The sequence below is a fragment of the Miscanthus floridulus genome, chromosome 2, assembly GCF_019320115.1.
Source record: "Miscanthus floridulus cultivar M001 chromosome 2, ASM1932011v1, whole genome shotgun sequence".
NCBI classification, from domain to species: Eukaryota; Viridiplantae; Streptophyta; class Magnoliopsida; order Poales; family Poaceae; genus Miscanthus; species Miscanthus floridulus.
The window spans coordinates 177,965,024-177,983,810 of NC_089581.1; the positions used below are offsets into that span (position 1 = coordinate 177,965,024).

The window sequence follows — 18,787 nt, forward strand, 5'->3', positions numbered from 1 at the left end:
ATCTCGCCCATGCCCTCTCTCCCCCTCTCCCTCTCACCGATGCCCGGGGCCCGCACGTCAGCTCCATCGTCCACCTCCGAGCCGGCAGCCGTACGTGGCACAGCCACGGCGTCAACGCCCGCCAGCGCCATCCCGGTGCCAGCGAACGTCAACGGCGACACGACAGGACCCATGATGCCCCTCCTTTCTCCTACTCTCCTCTCCTCCCTCACTATGAACGCGTCAAAGGCTAGCGCCATGGTCGCCATCGCGCCGAGCCACCGGAGTAGCCGCTAAGGCACTCCGAAGTGCACGTGGGCAAGCGCCAGCCATGGCAATGTGACCTGACGAAGTCAACTACGAGCCTGCATGATGGATAAGGGTGGCCACGAGAAATATCTCACCGCCGGGACACCGGTATAGCCAGCCTATAAATAGGCCCGGCCGGCGACGCTCTCGCCTCGCCCCCCCCACCATCAGCTCCGCCGAGGGCGGGAACACCCCATCTTTCCCTCCTCTTCCCTTTCCTCCTCCTCCTTTCCACTTTCTTCCAATTTTCCCATTTTGGGAGTTCACCGACGCCATCAACGCCACCCCCTCCCTTCTTCTCCGCTACGTCCCTAGCCGATTAGAGTGACCGGTGAGTCCCCAAGCTTCTCCTTTCCCATTTTCCATAGCTAGTTGATATTCTAGGTCTCTGTGTTGCGCTGCCCACATGAGCCCCACTCTGCCGAGCTGCCATGGTCGACGGCCATCATGGGCAAGGCCACACCAGGGCACCCCACCACCACCACTTCACTCCGCACTCACCTGCACGCATGTACACGTAGTTAGTTGATTAGAATAGGGCCTTTAGAGCTAAGTCCATCACACAACGCCACCGTGACCTCTCCGGTGAGCCACTACTGCCGCCCCGGGCGCCCGTCGCCGACGGCAACCCTACCATCGGCTGCAGGCGTGACCCCGCGAGCCCCGTCCGCCACTCATCCACCACCGCCAAGGGCTGACACCGCCGGCGTAAGCCACTCATCCACCACCGCCAAGGGCTGACACCGTGACCTCCCCTGTATCCATCACCCCTCCCCTCTTTCCCTATCTCCGCCATGTGGGACCAGGTGGAAATAATGTTGCCGTTATCCTTTGTCCCCGTCCATCTCTCCCTCTCTCTCCCTTTCTCGATGACACATGGGCCCAAGGCCATAACATCGACACCGCTGTCACTGCTGATGTAGGCAGGGTGGCCCACCTACCATCCACACACACACCACATACATAGCGTGGGGTACACTTTAGAAAATGCTGGGTACACCCGGCTAGTGTACACAGAGAGTTAGAAATGCACCTTCCTAGCTTAGAAAAATTCCTAGAAAATTTGTAAATAAACAAGATGCATTAGAGAATTTAATCATGTAGTTTGCACATATTTTCATGCACTATAAAATGCATATAAAAGTCCACCTAGTTAAATAACTATAGGATAAACTTCTAAAATGCATAACTTTTAAACCCTAACTCCTTTATACATGAAACCACCTCTAAAATTCATCTAAAATCCAACCCTATCATTTGCACCTTGTGCTGCCATATAGTTCCATGTTTGCTTTTGTCCTTTTCTTTTATGGATAGCGGTAGTCTTATTTTGATCGATACGTCCGACAGACGACGGAAATCGTCAGGAGGACGAAGACCTGAATTTAGTAGACATGCCGAAAGTTGACAACGATGAAGGCAAGTCCTAGCTCCCCTCCCTACCATCTTGCTTTAAACTACTAAAATACTAAAACATGACTAAGATTATTACCCTGAAATATGAGCTCAATTAATGTGACATGCTTAAGATAAATGGGGCAAGTGGTGGTAAGCTCCATGTTATGACTAGATTTAGGAATAATAATAAAACTTAAAACTTGTTAAACCTAAAACTAAATCCTGACATGGGGCAAGTGGTGGTAAGCTATGGAGGTAGTTTACCATGGTAGGGATGCCTAGAGAGCATTCCTGTGGGAGATACTTGCCTTGCCTCGGTCATATAAGGACCGGTTCGTAGTCACTCTCGCCTAGTAAGTATTTTCGTACAGCCACATGTGTATATGGGTAGGCTTGATCTCACACCCCGTTAGATAGAAGTATAATTCCTACTAGAAGGCCGGTGTAGGCAGCAGAATATCAGGAGCCGACACGGGGATAGGTTTTCTTCCGTGGTCCGGTTGGCGTGGGTGCTATGTGACCCTCCACGTTAAACTTGTGTTTTTGGCCATGTTTGAGCCCTTGTTTTCTTGGCCGTGTTCGAGCCATGTTTTCTTTTGTGATGATTTGGTATCACCACATTTGGGGGGATTGGTATCTTCCTGGTTTTATGTTTCCAACCCCTAAGAAGTCGTAGTAGAGTTATATGGATATCTAAGGTCGTGTACATTTGGGTACGAAGTCTCGTTAGGTCTATTTCGTCCACTGATCATGGATAAGGTTGCACTTATCGTGTGGGAAAATTTATACACCTCTGCAGAGTTTATTTTAATATATTTGAATAGCCACGTTCTTGGAATGGACAAATGTTAGGATGAGATATTATGATCAGTTTTACTTTTATGTGTAATGAAGCTGGTAATGGAATTGATACTAATCCGGGTATTAGTGGGAATGGTAATACTCCGCTAGGACCGAACCTTTAATTATAATCACCACTACACTTCTATTTCCACTCTATGGTTAGGGCTTGCTGAGTACGTATGTACTCATCCGTTGTTGACTCATGGACCTCAGCACAGAAGAAGACTATGACTTCAACGAAGAATCGTACCACGAGGGCTAGAGTTCCTGCTAGGAGATTCATTCGTAGGAGTATGACATCGAGGCTAGGGTTTTGACCGCGCTCAAGTTGCCTGTGGAATAGGACACCGCTTCGCTGTATAATAATCCCGCTCTAGAGACCACTAATAATGCCGTTTCACGGCCGTAGTCTTCCGCTAGATATGTAGCCTATGACCGTGCCCTTTCGGGCAACTATTATAAGACCTTATTTGTAGATATCAATAAAGCTAGGAACCTTTTATTATATATCTATGTACCCATTTCTGTGAATTTATGCGTATTTGTGCTTGATCATGGCACAAATACGAATGCACTTAGGACTCTCAAATTGAGGGGCCGACAGCAGGGAAACCGACGCACCTCGTAGGAGCTGGCCCCGAACAGGCACGAACCAACCTCGACGCTGTAGCACCAGTAGAAGGATCCACGCCACACCTCCAGCATGGATAAACCTATCTCTAACCTACTTAAACCAAACCTAATAGTAGTGGGTATATACACCGGACGACCAAATCGAAGTTTCCCCATCCTCCAGCGCCGGCTAAGCCGCCGGAGGCAAGGGAAAAAGCTCGATTTGGTCGCCGGAAAGAGGATCGCCTATTATTCACCCTGTTGGGACTGTAGCGAGAGGAAAGGAGAAGAGACGAGAAGACCCATCCCAGATGGAGATACAGATACTCGCTATGCCGAGAGTTCTCCGGGTAATGGGCCGCACGCTCGCAACCCCTTTGTGCGTGGCCAAAATGGCTGCAAGAGCTGGTAGGTGCGTTGTGTCATCGACCAAGCGGACGGAGGACGTGGTGCGCTGTCGACCTGTTATGCGGCCACGCAGCGCGGGAGGAAAGGGTGACCAGGCTCCGAATGTTCGGATCACGAGTCATGGGTGCCAATGCCATACGGGTTCGTGTGGCAGAACTACTACCGCAGAAGCCACAAATGACAAATGGTTCCAAACTCGGGTTCAGTAGGAGTAGGAGTATTATTATAAGTAGTAGTATATAGCATATGTCGTTCTGGGTCCCGCTCCCACGATGACAGGAAATTCGGACGGACCGACGGATCGTCATTTCAGCGCGTGGTCCGCTCATCGTATAAGGCTGTGATCAGTCGAATAAGCATTTAAATCTAGATTATAATATTTTTCATAACCTTAGCTAGGGGAAAGAGTAGAAGCACCATTTGCTTTGGAGGGTGTGAGTTGCTGTCCCAAAAAAATGTTATATTGCTCCTTAAATTATTTGTGCTTTTTATCTAAGCCACAGATTTTGTGAGTTGGTCTGGGTTCATGTAGGCTTGTTCGCTTGGAGGAATTTGGATGGTTTGGAGGAATGCTGGAGGAATTTATGAGAGAAAAATACTATTCTGGATAAAAAAAAGAAGCAGATCAAGCCAAGTTTAAGGACACACGAACGGTGGTCTGCACTTTGTAACGATCCGTTAAATGATTGAATTGCAACCCGTTACTGTCAAAAAAAAAGTCTCACAGCACAATAGCTAGCCCACTAGCCTGGGCCTCACACTTCACGCTAGCCCCAATATTAGACATCGGGTCCTCATGAATTTTCCGCAAATACATCGCTCACTCCAAACCAAGCGTCATCCCACGTTATTGAACGCCCAGCTCTTTCCTTCAGCTATATATTCAAGGTCGAGTGGCCTCCAAACACCATCACTTGCAGCTTGACAAACAATCATGATCAGCGCCAAGAGAATTGCTCGTCTGCTCAAGAAGTGGCAGAGGATGGCAGCACTTGGGAGGAAGAGGCTCAACTTTTTTTTTTGGCGACTAGGAAGAGGCTCAACTGGGGAACAACAAAGGAGGTCGATGAGTGCTGCACCTCTGTGGCAAGCAAGAGCAATTGCGTGGTTTACACTGCTGACGGCAAGAGGTTCGCGGTGCCATTGGCATACCTAGGCACAACAGTCTTCACCGAGCTCCCGTGGATGTCCCAAGAGGAGTTTGGCTTCGTGAGTGATGGTCGAATCACGCTTCCTTGTGATGTTGCAGTCACGGAGTACGCCCGGCTTCTCTTACGAGCCGTACTATTTTCAGCAAAGTGAACAAGGCCTACCCCATGTCTACTCAACAGAAGCGCCTCTGTAGAGATAGAGAAGGCATTTCTGAGCACCGTGGCACTGCCAAGCTAGTATTGTGTGGCACCATATCTAGGAGCTAGCCAGCAGGTTGCTGTTTGCGGTTCCTAGAGGGTGTTTGGTTTCTCCTCCTAATTTTTAGTCTACATCACATTAGATATTTGATACTAATTTAGAGTATTAAATATAGACTAATTACGAAACTAAATGTATAGATTGAGACTAATTTACGAGATGAATCTATTAAGTCTAATTAGTCTATGATTTGATAACAGTAAATATACATTAATGATAGATTAATTAGACTTAATAAATTCATCTCGTGGATTATCGACAACCGTAATTTATTTTATTATTATTATCTAAATACTCGATGCGACACCTATGTACGTAAAATAGTTCACTATAGGTAGTCTGTCACCTTGTCTGGGTTGGTTCGGTTTGCTGGGTCAGTTTGGGTTGGATGGTTCTAATTGGATCACTGGGGACCCGAAATCGAAGAAGAGTCGAAACTAGTCACAAAGCTTCAAAATTAGTAGTAACAAAACTTTTTAGAAAGGACTTCTGGAGAAGTTTTGAACTAAATCATGTACTCACGTCATGATTTCAATTAAATCAAAGAAAAAAAAATCCCCAAAACAAGAGAACGATGATGAGAAGCATAATGGCAGAAGAGCAATACACAAGAAGAAATTTTTACTGTCAAGGTTCGGGACAAAATGAATCAGGTCCCACTACAATTGAAGCTACTATTTACGAAGAAACTTTCGAATTAGTACATCACAACCAAAACAAAGAGATCTGTTGAATTTGGGTGCAGACCGTTGGGAGGAAAAATCAGTAAAGCTCGTCAGCTCGACCACAGAGAGAGAAACTTTGCACTAACCTCCCTCCCTCCATAGTTGCGGCTCCGTACACCGCACGTGTGCGCGGAGCAGCAGACCACACGGCCGGTGTACCGCCCAGTTAACATGTTCCATATACTTCAGGGTAACACACTGAACTCTCAGACAGAAAATTAAGTGACATACAATACCAGCACAAGTCTTAATATAACCGTACCCACTTATATGTGCTCGAGAGAAAATCGAAGTAACAATACTACGCTGTAACACTGCATAAACGCTGCTAGACAGAATACTAAATGCATAAACGAAATCAGAGCAAATCTGGCTCCATACATCATTTTAGATACGTCTAGACATCATCCGCTCCTTGTATTGTCGTCCATTTGACGATCACTGCAGACAAATTACCATGAAATCATGTCATGCGTAATAAAAAGAAAAAAAGACCAGGATTATAAATAGACAATTACAACAATGTCAAACGGCAATCAGAAGCATATATTCAGCGCTCAAATGAACATGAAAAGAAAACTAAAGGAACATAAAAATTTCACAGCATCTAGCAAAGATCAACTAAAAATGTGCACGACACTAAATGCACACAAACAAGAGGAAAAGGTGCTGCATAAATGCTCAACTTTGCAAGAGAACCACCATTTCATATTTTGTACTGTCTATTGCAAATCATAAAGCACTGCAGTACGCAAGAATTTCTAATTTGAAAACACTGTCATTTACCTCTCCATTAGCCTTCGGTAGCTCAGATAGCAAAGGAGGCTTCGCTTCAAAGTCCTTGTCCTTGGCAACTGTTAAGCTAAGCTTCAACAGATAAACAATGCATGCCAGTGAACTTCCTGCACATACACACACAAAGAACAACTCACAAAAGCTAATTATGCTGCCCTTTTTTGCATTTCAACCTTGGTCTCATTTCCCCCGTTTCAGCTTCATCTTCTTCTGCAACTTATATTTCCTCTTCTTCTCCAACTTCTTTCTCTTCTTCACCAACTTGCTCTTCTTCTCCTCATCTGCATTATTGTTCTTTTCACTGTTACTGACTCTAGAAATAGTAAAGACCAATTAAATGTCACTAATAGGAGTGCCATTCCCACCAGCAGTTTCCTGAGCCAACTCTTCCTCAAGCTTGGTCAAAAGTGCCGCTGTACATCTGCGGATCTGACGAGAAACGTCGTACCCAGAGACACGAGGGTCTTCAGATATCAAGTACTGATGAAATAACTTAGCCTCGATTGCCAAACCCTTCAAAACATTATTTTACAATTGGTAACAAGAAGCTCGTCAGCATAAAATGAATGGACTACAATTTACACAAGTAATGGTAGGTGCAGGCATATGCATACCAACATGGCGCCAGCTACCGCAGCAGCAGATTTAGAACCTTTGTAGAGCATAAGGTTTGAGGCAGACCGTCGGATCTGATGGCCAAAGGCGATCATTTCGGTGGTGTCCCAGTCAGAGCAACCCGTCAGCAACTCAAAAATCAGGTCAGCCTCCTTCGCGATACACTTTGGAATCATCGTTAACATTTGGTGCAAGAAAAAAGGGGGTTAACATCACATATTGCTACTAGAATGAGGAACATCACAGTTTGGTGTAGTTTGTAACAGGCATACCACCATGCCCGCAGCTGCAACAGAAGATTCACCCTCTGATCCGATCAGATGCTTTGCATGATTCTTGATATCTTTGCTCAAGTGGATGTCTTCAGGAGTGAGGTAATCTCGGCAGCGCCTGAGAAGCTTTCTCTCAAGCTTGATACACTAGAAAGGATCGATAAGAAGTTAATTAGCAACCGAATCACTAAAACAAATAGGGCATGCAGCATGCAGGTCATTATATTCGGCAGCAACGCCTTCTCCAACTGTCTCAGGCTTCTGTTTGCCACAAAGAATGGCAACTTGGCCAGCATTGCGGATGAAATAGTCCCCGAGATATTTCTTGTAGTCACACCACTCAACCTGAATACTACTGTAGGCCACCAACCTGTCCCACCCCCAACCTCTCTCAAGAAGATCTTATACCATGGGGGGCAGCAAAGAAATATTAATCAGATTCTATGATATAGTTAGCAGATACTGCGGGAAAGAAACGAAGGCCCATCCAAAAATCTCAAATAGGAGAGACAGATACAGCATCGGCACAAGAGAATTCAAAAGGGCATGCATCTGTCAACAGACTAACTTTGCAGTAAATCAACTAACGATGTCTACTATATATGGTTTCAATCCAGCACCAGCCACATAAGCCAAGCAAATTCGGAATAAATTCCTGACCATAAAAAGACAAATCCGCAGCCGCAACCTTAACAAGTGGCGGAGCTCTGCTTCCGGCGCGACTAGTGCCAATAATATCACATAGTTGGATCTCCGCCAGAATAAGAACCTCCCGCTCCTCTCCTCTTCCACGGTTTCTCTCCTGCTCGCCCTCGCCCCGTCTCCGGCCGCGCCCCCAAGCCCATACCCCTCACATCCGGCTGCCCACCGCCGCCAGCTCCCGATCAGACACCACCTCTCCTAAGGCCAATAGACACCGGAACCGCCCGCCATCCCAAACACTGAAACCCTATCCCGGCGGAGACTCGATTGCAGTTAATTATGACCTAGTATCAAAGAAAATGTGAAGAAAACAACAAAGAAATTCGTACCTGCGTATCGGACTATATAAGTCGGCGGCACAACCGGATCTGGGTCGACCTCCGCCACATTTTCAATCCACTCCAACGCATAAGATCGACGTCTGTCACCAGGGGGCATATCACCGGGGTAGACGAGGGAAATCTCACCCATCCCAGGGTCAGTTTGGGCTCCTCGCTTCTCTCCGGAAGGCGGACTTGCATTCTAGGGTTTCCTAGATGGAAAGAGGCAGAAGGGAATGGGTAAAGCGAAGGCGGCGGCGTAGACGAGGGAGATGCCGAGCAAGGGGACGGGAGGGGAGGCGGCGGTCGGGGGGAGGGGAGGCGGCGGTTGGGGCCTTGGGGGAGGCCGGGAGGGAAGGGAAGGGGAGTTAAGGGTTTTTTTTTATTCAATCAAAAAGGGAAGTTAAGGTTGGGGATGTCGGGCTGGGCTGGGCTGGTGATTGTGGCCTTGTGATATGCGGTGGTAGGTCCTTATGCGGGAACATAACGTCACTCGGCCCACGTACAAAATGTCCCAGGTAAAGTGGACTGGACCAAATTAGTAACAAGCCAGCCCATTGATGTATCATGCGTCTCACCCTCTGCGGCTCAGCGTACCAATCACCTGAGCTGCCGAGCATATGGCACTCGCGCGGTCGCGCCCTGTATTAGGCCCGTTTGGTAGGGTTTTTTTACCGGCTTGAGGAGTTGTTTGGATCCGTTTTCTATTAAACGGGATAAAATAAAATAGTTTTATTTGTGAAGCCTCTAAAAACATGTTCTCACAGTGATTTGGGATGGGATGGAGCAAAAAAAAAAAAAAGTGGCTTCTCCCGGCTCCTCCTTCAGGCCCCTAAAAACATGCTCTCACAGGGAAGCCATTTTGCCAAACGGTTTACCAAAACCGCTTCAGCTCCACCGGTAGAACTGTTCGTGGAGCTGAAGCAAAAAAAAAAAAAAAATGGCTTCATTAGTGAAGTGAAGCCCTGCCAAACAGGGCCTAAATCTTGGATTCGCCAGATATATCGATGGTTTTAATGTTTTACCAGATAAATGCCCGCGTTGCATGGATTTAATCTTTTTAAATAATAATAATAATAATAAGTTAATAAATAATTTTGTATTAGAAACCCTAACCTATTTTTGGATCCAGTCATGTTTTTTTATTTAATTATTTACCAATCGAAACCATATTCTCTTTCTATGCACTCCTCACATCATTCTCCTCTTTTCCACTCTTGACAATCATATAGAAAATAATAAGAGATATTAATGTGGCATAACAAAGATAACTAAAATATGAAATTAAACCTTGGATGATTATACTAATGGTGAATGAAGACTGTGTCAGTGGAGGACGTGGCAATTTCATTCTCCAGTTGTTTCTAGTTCTTGAGCCAACAGCCTGGGCGTCTAGTTCATGAGCAGCATTCCGTTCTGCTAAAATGGTAATGGGGATTCCTCAGTGTGAAAAAAATGAGCAGCAGATGTCTTGTGCTTGTTTTTGAGTTGCACGAAGTGACGAAGACTCGCAGTCGTGCTAGCCGGTGGATCGATCAATTGATCAGGATCGGCGCTTGGTGGAAGTCGGAACAGTGGAAGCCTCAAGCCGTGGAATACTGGAATTGAATGGCAGTTACAAACGCAACGCAAATGGTCTTCCAAACCAACTTGCACGTTGCGTCTGGGCCTGGGTTTCCAGCAAACTAACATATGGCCCAATAGGCCCAGTCAGGCCAGTTAGCTCGTCGCAACGACTGCGACGACTCATCTTCCTCCTTGCAAAACAGACATCGGCCATGGCAGAGCTCTCAGTGTCTCGCCCAGGCAGTCCGCAGGGACAAAGGGGTTCACCGGAGGGTAGGTCTGGCGGCTGCCAGAGCTCACCTTATTGGTGGATCCGCCCCTTGTTCGACCCCGACGACGGCGTCCGCCTCCACATATTCGAGAACGCCCCCGTCAAGAACCAGAGCCGCCGGTCGGTGCCCGCGGGCTACAGATGCAACGCCTTCGCTTTTGCGGCGGCGTCCGCGCCGAAAGTGGAGCTCTGCCGGCTGCTGGTGGAAGCTAAGGCGCGGTCGTCGTGCGAGGGGTACGCCGTACACGGGAGGGACGGAGGGGCGAGCGGGACAAAGGGAGAACGCGCAGGCGGTTATCTTTATTAATTTTCGTATTCCTGTCGATCGATGTGTCTAGATCTATAATAAAAATTATATATTTAGAAAAAAATATAGTCTATAAGTTAAAACAAAGCGAGTATAATACAAAATAAATATTATTAAATTAATTATGAAAAACACTTTTATAATAAAATTAGTTGCAGGTATAAATGATAATACAATTTTCTGTAAACTTGATTAAAGTTATATCGGTTTGATTTGTATAAATTTCATAGTTATTTCTTTTTGTGGACGGAGTGTGCAACTATTATCGGTAGATCCAAATATGACATTGGCACACGGCACCCACATGTTGCATGTGTGATGCAATACGAGCGAAGCAGATATAGATATTAAGGGCATCTCCAAGAATTATTCTAAAACCCACTCTCTAAATCATTATTTGGAGAGTCGCCTTCATAAAAATCGTTTTCTATACATTTTTACCTTCAAACAACTTTTCTATATCTTGTGCACACTCTAGAGAGCTATTTTCGTTATCTTTGGCTCGTGAGAAATCCAAAATGAAGGGTGACAATATTTGGATAACCACTTAAAGAAGTTGTTGGAGAGTATTTTTTATTAAAATATATACTCCTAATAATTAGGACGGATATAAAGAGTCTTTTAAAGTCGCTGTAATGCCACACTACGAGTTAGCCTTCCATGACCATTTCGAAAAACAACTCCACAAAGTAGAAGCCCCCGCGGATGCATCACATTTATTTTGTACTCCTTCCTTTATAAATTATAAGATATTTTGATTTTTTTTAGATACGCTGCTCTTGCTATATATCTAAACATAGTGTATATATAAGTGTATAGCAAAACTACGTATCAAAAAAGCCAAAACATCTTATAGTTTGGAATGGAGTGAATACGTGTGAGGCTCACTTGGTCACGAGGCGTGGCATTGCAATTCAGGTTCCACAACCCAACCTCAGCGGCGTCCGGCATGGGGGGTGAGGGTGGCGGCGCTCCCCGCCGGTGACCGGTCAAAACGACTCTTGCGAACCGCGCGGCGGAAGAAGGGTAGGCATGCTTTATTTCATGCACGTTCACAGCCTCACGGTCACGGGCTACCGCCCCCGCGCGCCGCGAATTGCCATTTTGTGTCAGCAGTGGCTTGTGGAGTGTGCATGCCCAGCCGTGGTGCCACCATGTTTAATTGACGTGTGGTCTGTGCTTGTTCGTTGATGCGGACTTACAACAGTTCGTATTGCCCCTTTGAACTTTTTTTTTTTTTTTTTGGCCCCATTGCTGTATCCGATTCAACAATTGATACATATCTGTTCTCCTCTTAAAAAAAGGAACTTTCAAGCTTGGTTTGGCTGAGTCGTACGAGATCGTATTTACATACTTATAAACTTAGCCTCTTGAAGTGTATCTGATATATATATAAATAATTTTGGGTGTGTCGACTCTCTATTCATGTATTTTATTATACATGGTATGTATATGTATTTATTTATATAATAATAAATACCTATAGTGCAAGTGATAAGAGATAATATGAAAGATTTTCTTATTTTTCTTGATTTTCTAAAGATTTTAAACCTGTCCTGATAAACTTTGATACGTTGATCTCGATATATAGAAAAGAAAATCTCTACATATCTCTGTATATCCATATATTATGTACATTATAATATATACATATAATACGTACGTCTCTGCCAAGCTGTTCGGAATTTCGGATTTAGGAGGACGCGAGACGTCGCGCGCGCGTTGAGTGACCACGCCCGAGGGGCAGCGCAGGGTTAGCTCGGCGAAGCCTCTGTATTTGGTGCCCGGGAGGCCGCGACGCTGAGTTGCGACGAAGGACGGACGGCAAGCAAGGAGGAAGTGGTGGTTGACGACGCCGATGGCTGCGCGAGGAGTCTGCATTCGTGCGACACTTCGTGATCGCCCGATCGGCATTTGTGTGGTACTGTTCAATCTTCAAAGCTTCCATGTTGTGTTGTGACCGTAAAACAATGGTTAATCGGAACTCAAATGAATTGTAAAAAAGATTATATGGAATCTATAAGATCTCACTCAGTTACATTGAAAAACAGGCTTTTAATTATATTGGAAAAAATATATGCTATGAACTCTGAATCACCCTCACCCTGAAAATTCTGAAACGTCTAGTATCTGTTTGTGATCGATCTTGCACCGCTGTTCTGCTGCTCTGCTGGGAAACCGTTATCGCCTGTCAGCCTTTCCCAATCATTAGAATGCTGAATGAATGAATGAATAATAATGGCAGAGAAGAGAAAAAGTACAAACTCCGTAACATGCACCACTGCGCCAGAAGCACGTTGCCAATCATTAGCAGAGTGATGATCACAGGCAGAGCAACATAATCATAAGAACTATAGCATCAGACGAAGTATCCAAGATATCATATGTAATGGATAATCAGAACGTCTCGAAACCGAGCAGCCGAACAGCTGTAGACCAAGAGGGATTACAGCTGTAGTTACCAAAGTGAAGCCTGAATAGCTAACATTAACAAAGACACTTTTCAGGCTATTAAGCCTCTCCCCTTTTCAGTTGCTGCAGACCCGCAATCAGTGAACTTAAAAAATCTCACCATGTGCTATCCTATATCTGGCTAAGCTTTTCCTGTAACCTAAACCGATTTAACTTTTCAGAAGAACATCACATCAAGTGACTTGTATCTCCATGATGCGATCGTCTCTTTGAGAAAAATATAGGCTGGAATTGGCTACCTTGGCCAGCCTGTTATCCAAATCCCTCTGCAAAAGAGAACAAAGACAACGAAAGTGTCAGGGAGTTGTATCTTCTGAAAGATTGAACGGTCAGACGTGATTAACTTCTCATGCATTCACACAAATAAACAGATTATTATCACTCCATTTCTGAACAACAACAAACGCTTATGGAAGTATGAATCCTGTAATCTATTGGCAAGAGGTGCGACATGACATTGCTTGCATAATGAGTAGTTTGATCAGAAACACCAGCATTGCATGTTTAATATACTGTACTACATACCAAACGATCTGAGTAACCAATTCGATGTCCATTGTGGAAATTAAGAATGTCTACAAAATTGAATGATCATGTGTTAGTTGGTGTTGTCATAGTGAAGTGGAAATTTCTAGCCGCGCTGCCTCACAATTCCAACATGAACCAACGATTATCGAACATGAATTCCGCAATAATCATTTATACGTGACCTGCTCCGCTAGCACAAGCACGCGTTTAATAACCAGAACAAAAACCATAACTCACCAACTAGAAGTCGCCGCCGGCGCCATCGACACCGACGGAGGTGGTGACGGCGACGTCGACGAGGAGCCGCATACGCTCGATCTCGAGATCACGCATCGCCTCCAGGCGCCGCTCCTCCAGCCGCGCCGCCTCCTTCTGCTTCGCCGCCTCCACCCGCTCGTACGTCCCGGCAAGCCTATCCAGAGCCGCTGCCACTTCCGTGCAGCTCCTCCCGCCGCCTTCAGGGTGCTCCCCGGAGGCGGCGTTCAACGGCGACAGCGCCACCGCCGTCCTCGGCCGCTTGGGCACCGACGGCCAGTAGCGGGGCAGAGGAGCCCCGCCGCTCGCCTTCTCGTCGTCTTCCTCGTCGTCGTCGTCCTCCTCCTCCTTAACCTTCACCTTCGTCGTTTTGGCGCCGAGACGGTGCGCGAACCCTGGAGGCGCGGAGGGGGCGAGGTGCAGCAGCCCGCGGAGGCGGTCGAGCCACCCCGAGACCGGCGTCGGAGTCGGCCGGGCCCCCTTGGGCCTGGAGCCCTCGGCCCTGAGGCGCTTCTTGAGATAATCCAGGCGGTTCTTGCACTGGTCGACGGTGCGCGGCGCCCGCCCGGCCGCGGCGCGGCGGGAGGTGACGGCGTCGGCGCAGGCCCGCCAGTCAGCGGGGCGGAGCGCGCCGCCGCGCGCGCGGAGGTGGCGCGGGCCCCACGCGTCGAGCAGCGCGGACGTCTCCCCGTCGCTCCACGGCTCGGGCGTCCACGCCGGCGGCGGCGGGGGCGGGCGGCGGCGCAACGACGACGACATCCGCGCTGGCGGACGACGGGCGGGCGGAGAGAGAGGCTGGTTCGAGAGGGAGGCGAGTTTGGGTGCGGTCGTGAGGAGCGTGTGATGTTTGTGCTGCTGCTCGATCGGTCGCGTCGCGTCCACCCATAACAACTGCGAGGTTCCGTCGTACGCGTGGGTGGATGATGCGTGCATCCACGGCTCGGCACGGCACGGTGCAGGGTGGGTGGGCTCGGGTCCGGTCACGCTCACGTTCACGCTGAGGTTTTTGCTGGATCGGGATGGGTTGGCTTCCGTTGGTGCCTTGGTGGCTGGGTTGGCTTGGTGCTGTGCGGCCACGGGCTTGTTTCGCCGCGGCAACTTCTGCGCAACGGGCGGCCGGCGCGCCGCGCGCGTCTGCGGGAGTCGACGGTGCGGCGAGGTCGAACTGCTGTTGAGTTAGGTAGCCCAAGGCGCGGTGCTTCGGCTGCAAAACGCCGCGTTGCACGCGTCATGGAAAATGGAAGACAAGCTGAGGACTACGGCTGAATCGCTGAGGGCGTAACGCTCTTCCTTTCCTCCGTGCCTTCACGCATTGCGGTGGTCGTATGTGTGTTCGATTTCTGCTGCCAGTGCAGTAGAAAATCACGGGAGTATATTATGGCCGGATCAGTCACCTAGGAAACCAACCCTCCTCATAGAAGAACTGTTCTATGCCCAAAGGCAACTGGAAACAACTACTAGGAGTAGTAATCTTCTAAAATGATTGGACATCAACGTGTAGTGCCTAGCAACAGCAAGTCAATGCAGTGCTAGTAGTAGGGGAAAAAATGAAGCTAAAAATGTACTGAAGATGGATCAGGGATGCCGTGTAGTGCCTAGCAACAGCAAGTCAATGCAGTCGAACATGGCCTTCTGCACCTCCATCTTCGTAGTTTTCACCTTCTACTGCTCCATCTTCACGGCGTCGAACATGGCCATCTGCACCTCCATCTCCTGTGCCTGCTGTATCTCCATTTTGACCTTCTCGGCGGCGATCCTGGCCAGCTCCACGCGCTCGTACACCTCCGCCAGCTTCACCACCACCGCCCCCGGGCAGAACGCCGTCCCTGCGGCCACTTTCCTCGGCCTCCTCGGAACAGTCCAGCACTCCGCCAGCCCAATGCCTCCTCCTCCTCCGCCTCCTCCACCTCCTGCTTGACGACGGTCGCCGGCGCCCTGGCCGCCGGAAAGCCCGGAGGCGAGTCGTCGGGGATGGCCAGGAACGCGTGGAGCCGCGGGAGGTCCTCCTTGTACCGCTGCTTGAGGGTGCGGACGCGGGTCTGGCACTGGACGCGGGTGCGGTTGAAGCGGCGCCCCGCGGCGGCGCGGTGGGCGTTGACGGCTCTGGCAGCGGCGCGCCAGTCCTCCAGGCGGAGGCTCCGCGGGCGGCGGCGCAGGTGGACGGGGCCCCACGCGTCGATGAGTCTCGCCGTCTCGACGTCGCTCCAGTTCCCGGAGTCACTCTCCGACGATGGCGGGCTGCGTCCGGGCATCTCGTCGTGCGAGCGAAACTGAACGGAAACTGAACAGAGAATACTAGCGATGGTTACAGGCCGCGCAGGCTGTGTTCATTTATAAAAAGGAAAATTTTGTGGGTATGACTCACAATTACCATTCGTTTCGTCGTAAACGATCGTAAATTATTTACTGCTGACTGGTTTAGCTAGTTTGGTGTAAGAAAAAAAATACTATTTCAACTTATAATTTACGATCATATACGATCGTATAAGCTCAATCGAACAGGCTCTTATGAGCAGGCCACCAGCCCACCAGCGATGTAATTGTGAGTCACTGGTGACTATTTACATAATTACCATAGTAAATTTTATGGGCAGAAGAGGAAAATACATTGGGTAACTAATCGTTCATCTTAAACTGTTAAGAATTAGAGAAATCCTCGAACGCAGTTGCATGATAATTTGTAAATCCATCAGTCAACTGCCTGAGAGACTGCACGCTGGACAGCGCTTGTGAGAGAGATCGGGCCAGGAGTGGGGGCGTGGTCTGCGACTGTGACAGAGACTCGGCAACAATGCTGCATGCTGGGCAGAGGCAGAGCGCCGGGATGCATGCTGGGCAGCGATACGCTGCCGAGGGACGGGGTGACTGATGGGCTATCTTTTCCATCAGTCACCTGCTGAGGAGATACTCCCTAAGAATTATTATTTAGTAATTAATTAGGGATTAATCCAAAAGATGTCTTTTGGTCCCTTTCTGTTTCATACTTGTAATCGTCCATGGGCCTTGTATATATATGTACACCGTGTTCATTTGCATCTCTAGTTTTTGTCTCTGCTCTCTGCTTTCAACACGCTATCACGCACTTCGTTCTCCACTGAGAACTACCGAGAAGAACAGGAGGCTGCTAAGGCCATGCATCTGTTCTCAGTTTCTCACCGGCGACAACAGCGAACGTCTGCACATACTGCAACGCTGCCGTAGGCTAGCATCGTCATCTGCATCCGCATGAAGAAACCAAGACGGCGGACTGCATCAGCGATACGAACCGAACTACCGCAGCATCAGACTGGAATAAAATGCCACGGTGTCTTCGTCGAGGAAGGAGTATAGAAAGAAATCATGGTTATTCATTAATCTATGATGTTCTTACCTTTCTAAGAAAACCAAGATTATTTCATCCAACTCTTTTGCCGGCGAGGTCTGCTGTGGCGGCGTTTGCGAGCCCCAGGCTGTTGGCCACGGTGCTTGCTTGGCCGCGTGCGCCTGGCTAGTGGCGACGCTCCTGTACCTGGCGCCCCGTCGGCGGCGGCTGCCAGCGGGGGCAGTGGCTCCCGTGCGCCTGCGCGCAAGGCCGGAAGTGGCGGCAGCGCACCTGGACTGAGGCCGGCAGTGGTGCTCGGGCGCCCGACCGGCGTTGGCTTGCCTTTGCGAACCAGACCGGTTATGGTGTCCGCGCGCCGATCGGTGGGCTCGCTGCTAGGCCCGTGCGTCTGACCAAGCATGGCAGCGGCGGTTGCTAGCGGCATCCGGCACCAGAAAGGCGGTGGTGCCCGCGTCTGGCCGGTAGCGCCCGCGGCTGGTGACTCCGCGATCGGCAACCCTGCGCGGCTCCGAAGGAAGGCGGCCAGGCGACCGGCCCGACAGCAGAGCGGCCCGGAGATGGCCTCCCGCGCGGCCTCGACCTCACGGCAGGCGGCCCAGGGCAGCCTGGTCCCCGCGACCGCCGCCGGCGGCCGGCTGCTCCCCATGGCGTCAACCTTGTGACACTCGCACCGGTGATAGGCAGCCCGCACGGCCGGCTGCAGTTGTTGCGCTCGTTTGGCCGTGAGGACGAGCGACGGTTTCGCACCGTCCGTGGCTTCTAAGAGAAGAGGATAAGATTATGCCCTTTTTTTTTGCACAAAGACCTTTCCGGTTTCTGTGAATTACATGATAATTCTTATCAATTATTAATGTATTTTTCATTCCTATGGTTTAGCTCACTCATTTTTAACGCAAACCACTACTACAATATACTGCATTTTTATTTGATGATATAAATGCTTGTTTTAGACCTAATGGTTTAAACAAATTATGATGCACATTATTTACTAGTGTAAATAGATTCTTTTTTAAGACTTATGAGTCTTTAGAAATTGCATCATAATATTTTATATTGCGAATGATTTTACTATGTTAATGTTTAGACATATTTTCTGTGTCTATGATCTTCTGTTTTAGTCATGGACTCTAACAGCATTAGTATGGTAGAATTTTTACTCATATACATTGTTTTGTTTTTAGACCAGAAAATTGATAACGTCTAAACATACATAGTTTGTTGTTTTTGTTGTTTGTCAATTAATTTTAATTGCAACAAAATCGTAGCCTCTTAATTAATTGATAGTTAAGTAAGGATGGCTGTATTTAGGCTCATATGAGCCTGGTCCGAAAAAGCAAAATGGCAGCCAAACTATTATGCCAATGAGGCTAACATGGGAAGTGAATTTTTTTTTTTTGCTTTGATCCTACGGTTTTGCATAATTATGCCACTAACCAACTATAGCACTATGTGCTTAGTAAGTTTCCTATTTTAACAATATCAGTACAGTAGAGTGTTTATTCGTACTTTTTGACCTTGTTAATTTAGTAAATTTTTCATAATTTACATCTTAACAATGTTAGATCATCTTAATTAAGCATTTCTTAATGAATGATGGATGATGCAAAATTGTTATATTCATATCTTAGATACATTCATGATCATAACTCAAGTGATGGAGTCCTAGGCATTGGCTGCG

The 18,787-nt window shown here is 48.0% G+C and overlaps 2 protein-coding genes and 1 pseudogene across 5 annotated transcripts; all 3 read right to left on the reverse strand.

Annotated features, from left to right (window-relative positions):
* Positions 1-5,895: 5,895 nt before the first annotated feature.
* LOC136540833 (uncharacterized) lies at positions 5,896-8,694 on the reverse strand. 4 transcript variants are annotated; one of them, XM_066532856.1, is made up of 7 exons: positions 8,398-8,694; positions 7,367-7,513; positions 7,094-7,258; positions 6,845-6,992; positions 6,653-6,760; positions 6,471-6,546; positions 5,896-6,125 (listed from the first exon to the last, which is right to left on the reverse strand). In XM_066532856.1, the coding sequence occupies exons 2-5, from the start codon at positions 7,370-7,372 to the stop codon at positions 6,660-6,662; spliced, it is 420 nt and encodes a 139-aa protein (XP_066388953.1). In that variant the 5' UTR covers positions 7,373-7,513; positions 8,398-8,694; the 3' UTR covers positions 5,896-6,125; positions 6,471-6,546; positions 6,653-6,659. The 4 variants fall into 4 exon arrangements, with proteins under 4 accessions (XP_066388953.1, XP_066388952.1, XP_066388949.1 ...); XM_066532855.1 differs by having other exon boundaries at positions 6,471-6,551; XM_066532852.1 differs by having other exon boundaries at positions 6,471-6,760.
* A 4,184-nt stretch (positions 8,695-12,878) lies between these two features.
* LOC136540834 (trihelix transcription factor ENAP1-like) lies at positions 12,879-14,647 on the reverse strand. Its single transcript, XM_066532857.1, has 2 exons — positions 13,770-14,647; positions 12,879-13,270 (listed from the first exon to the last, which is right to left on the reverse strand). Exon 1 carries the CDS (start codon positions 14,544-14,546, stop codon positions 13,773-13,775), a length of 774 nt encoding a protein of 257 aa, XP_066388954.1. The 5' UTR covers positions 14,547-14,647; the 3' UTR covers positions 12,879-13,270; positions 13,770-13,772.
* A 593-nt stretch (positions 14,648-15,240) lies between these two features.
* Positions 15,241-17,848, reverse strand: LOC136540835 (trihelix transcription factor ENAP1-like; annotated as a pseudogene).
* Positions 17,849-18,787: the final 939 nt, after the last annotated feature.

Bases quoted from the DNA above. Each gene is read 5' to 3' on its own strand.
- LOC136540833 (XM_066532856.1), bottom strand. The intron at 6,993-7,093 runs GTATGCATATGC...AATGTTTTGAAG, and splicing joins CGGTAGCTGGCGCCATGTTG to GGTTTGGCAATCGAGGCTAA. The intron at 6,761-6,844 runs GTGGGAATGGCA...ACAATAATGCAG, and splicing joins GTTGGCTCAGGAAACTGCTG to ATGAGGAGAAGAAGAGCAAG.
- LOC136540834 (XM_066532857.1), bottom strand. From the start codon at position 14,546: ATGTCGTCGTCGTTGCGCCGCCGCCCGCCCCCGCCGCCGCCGGCGTGG.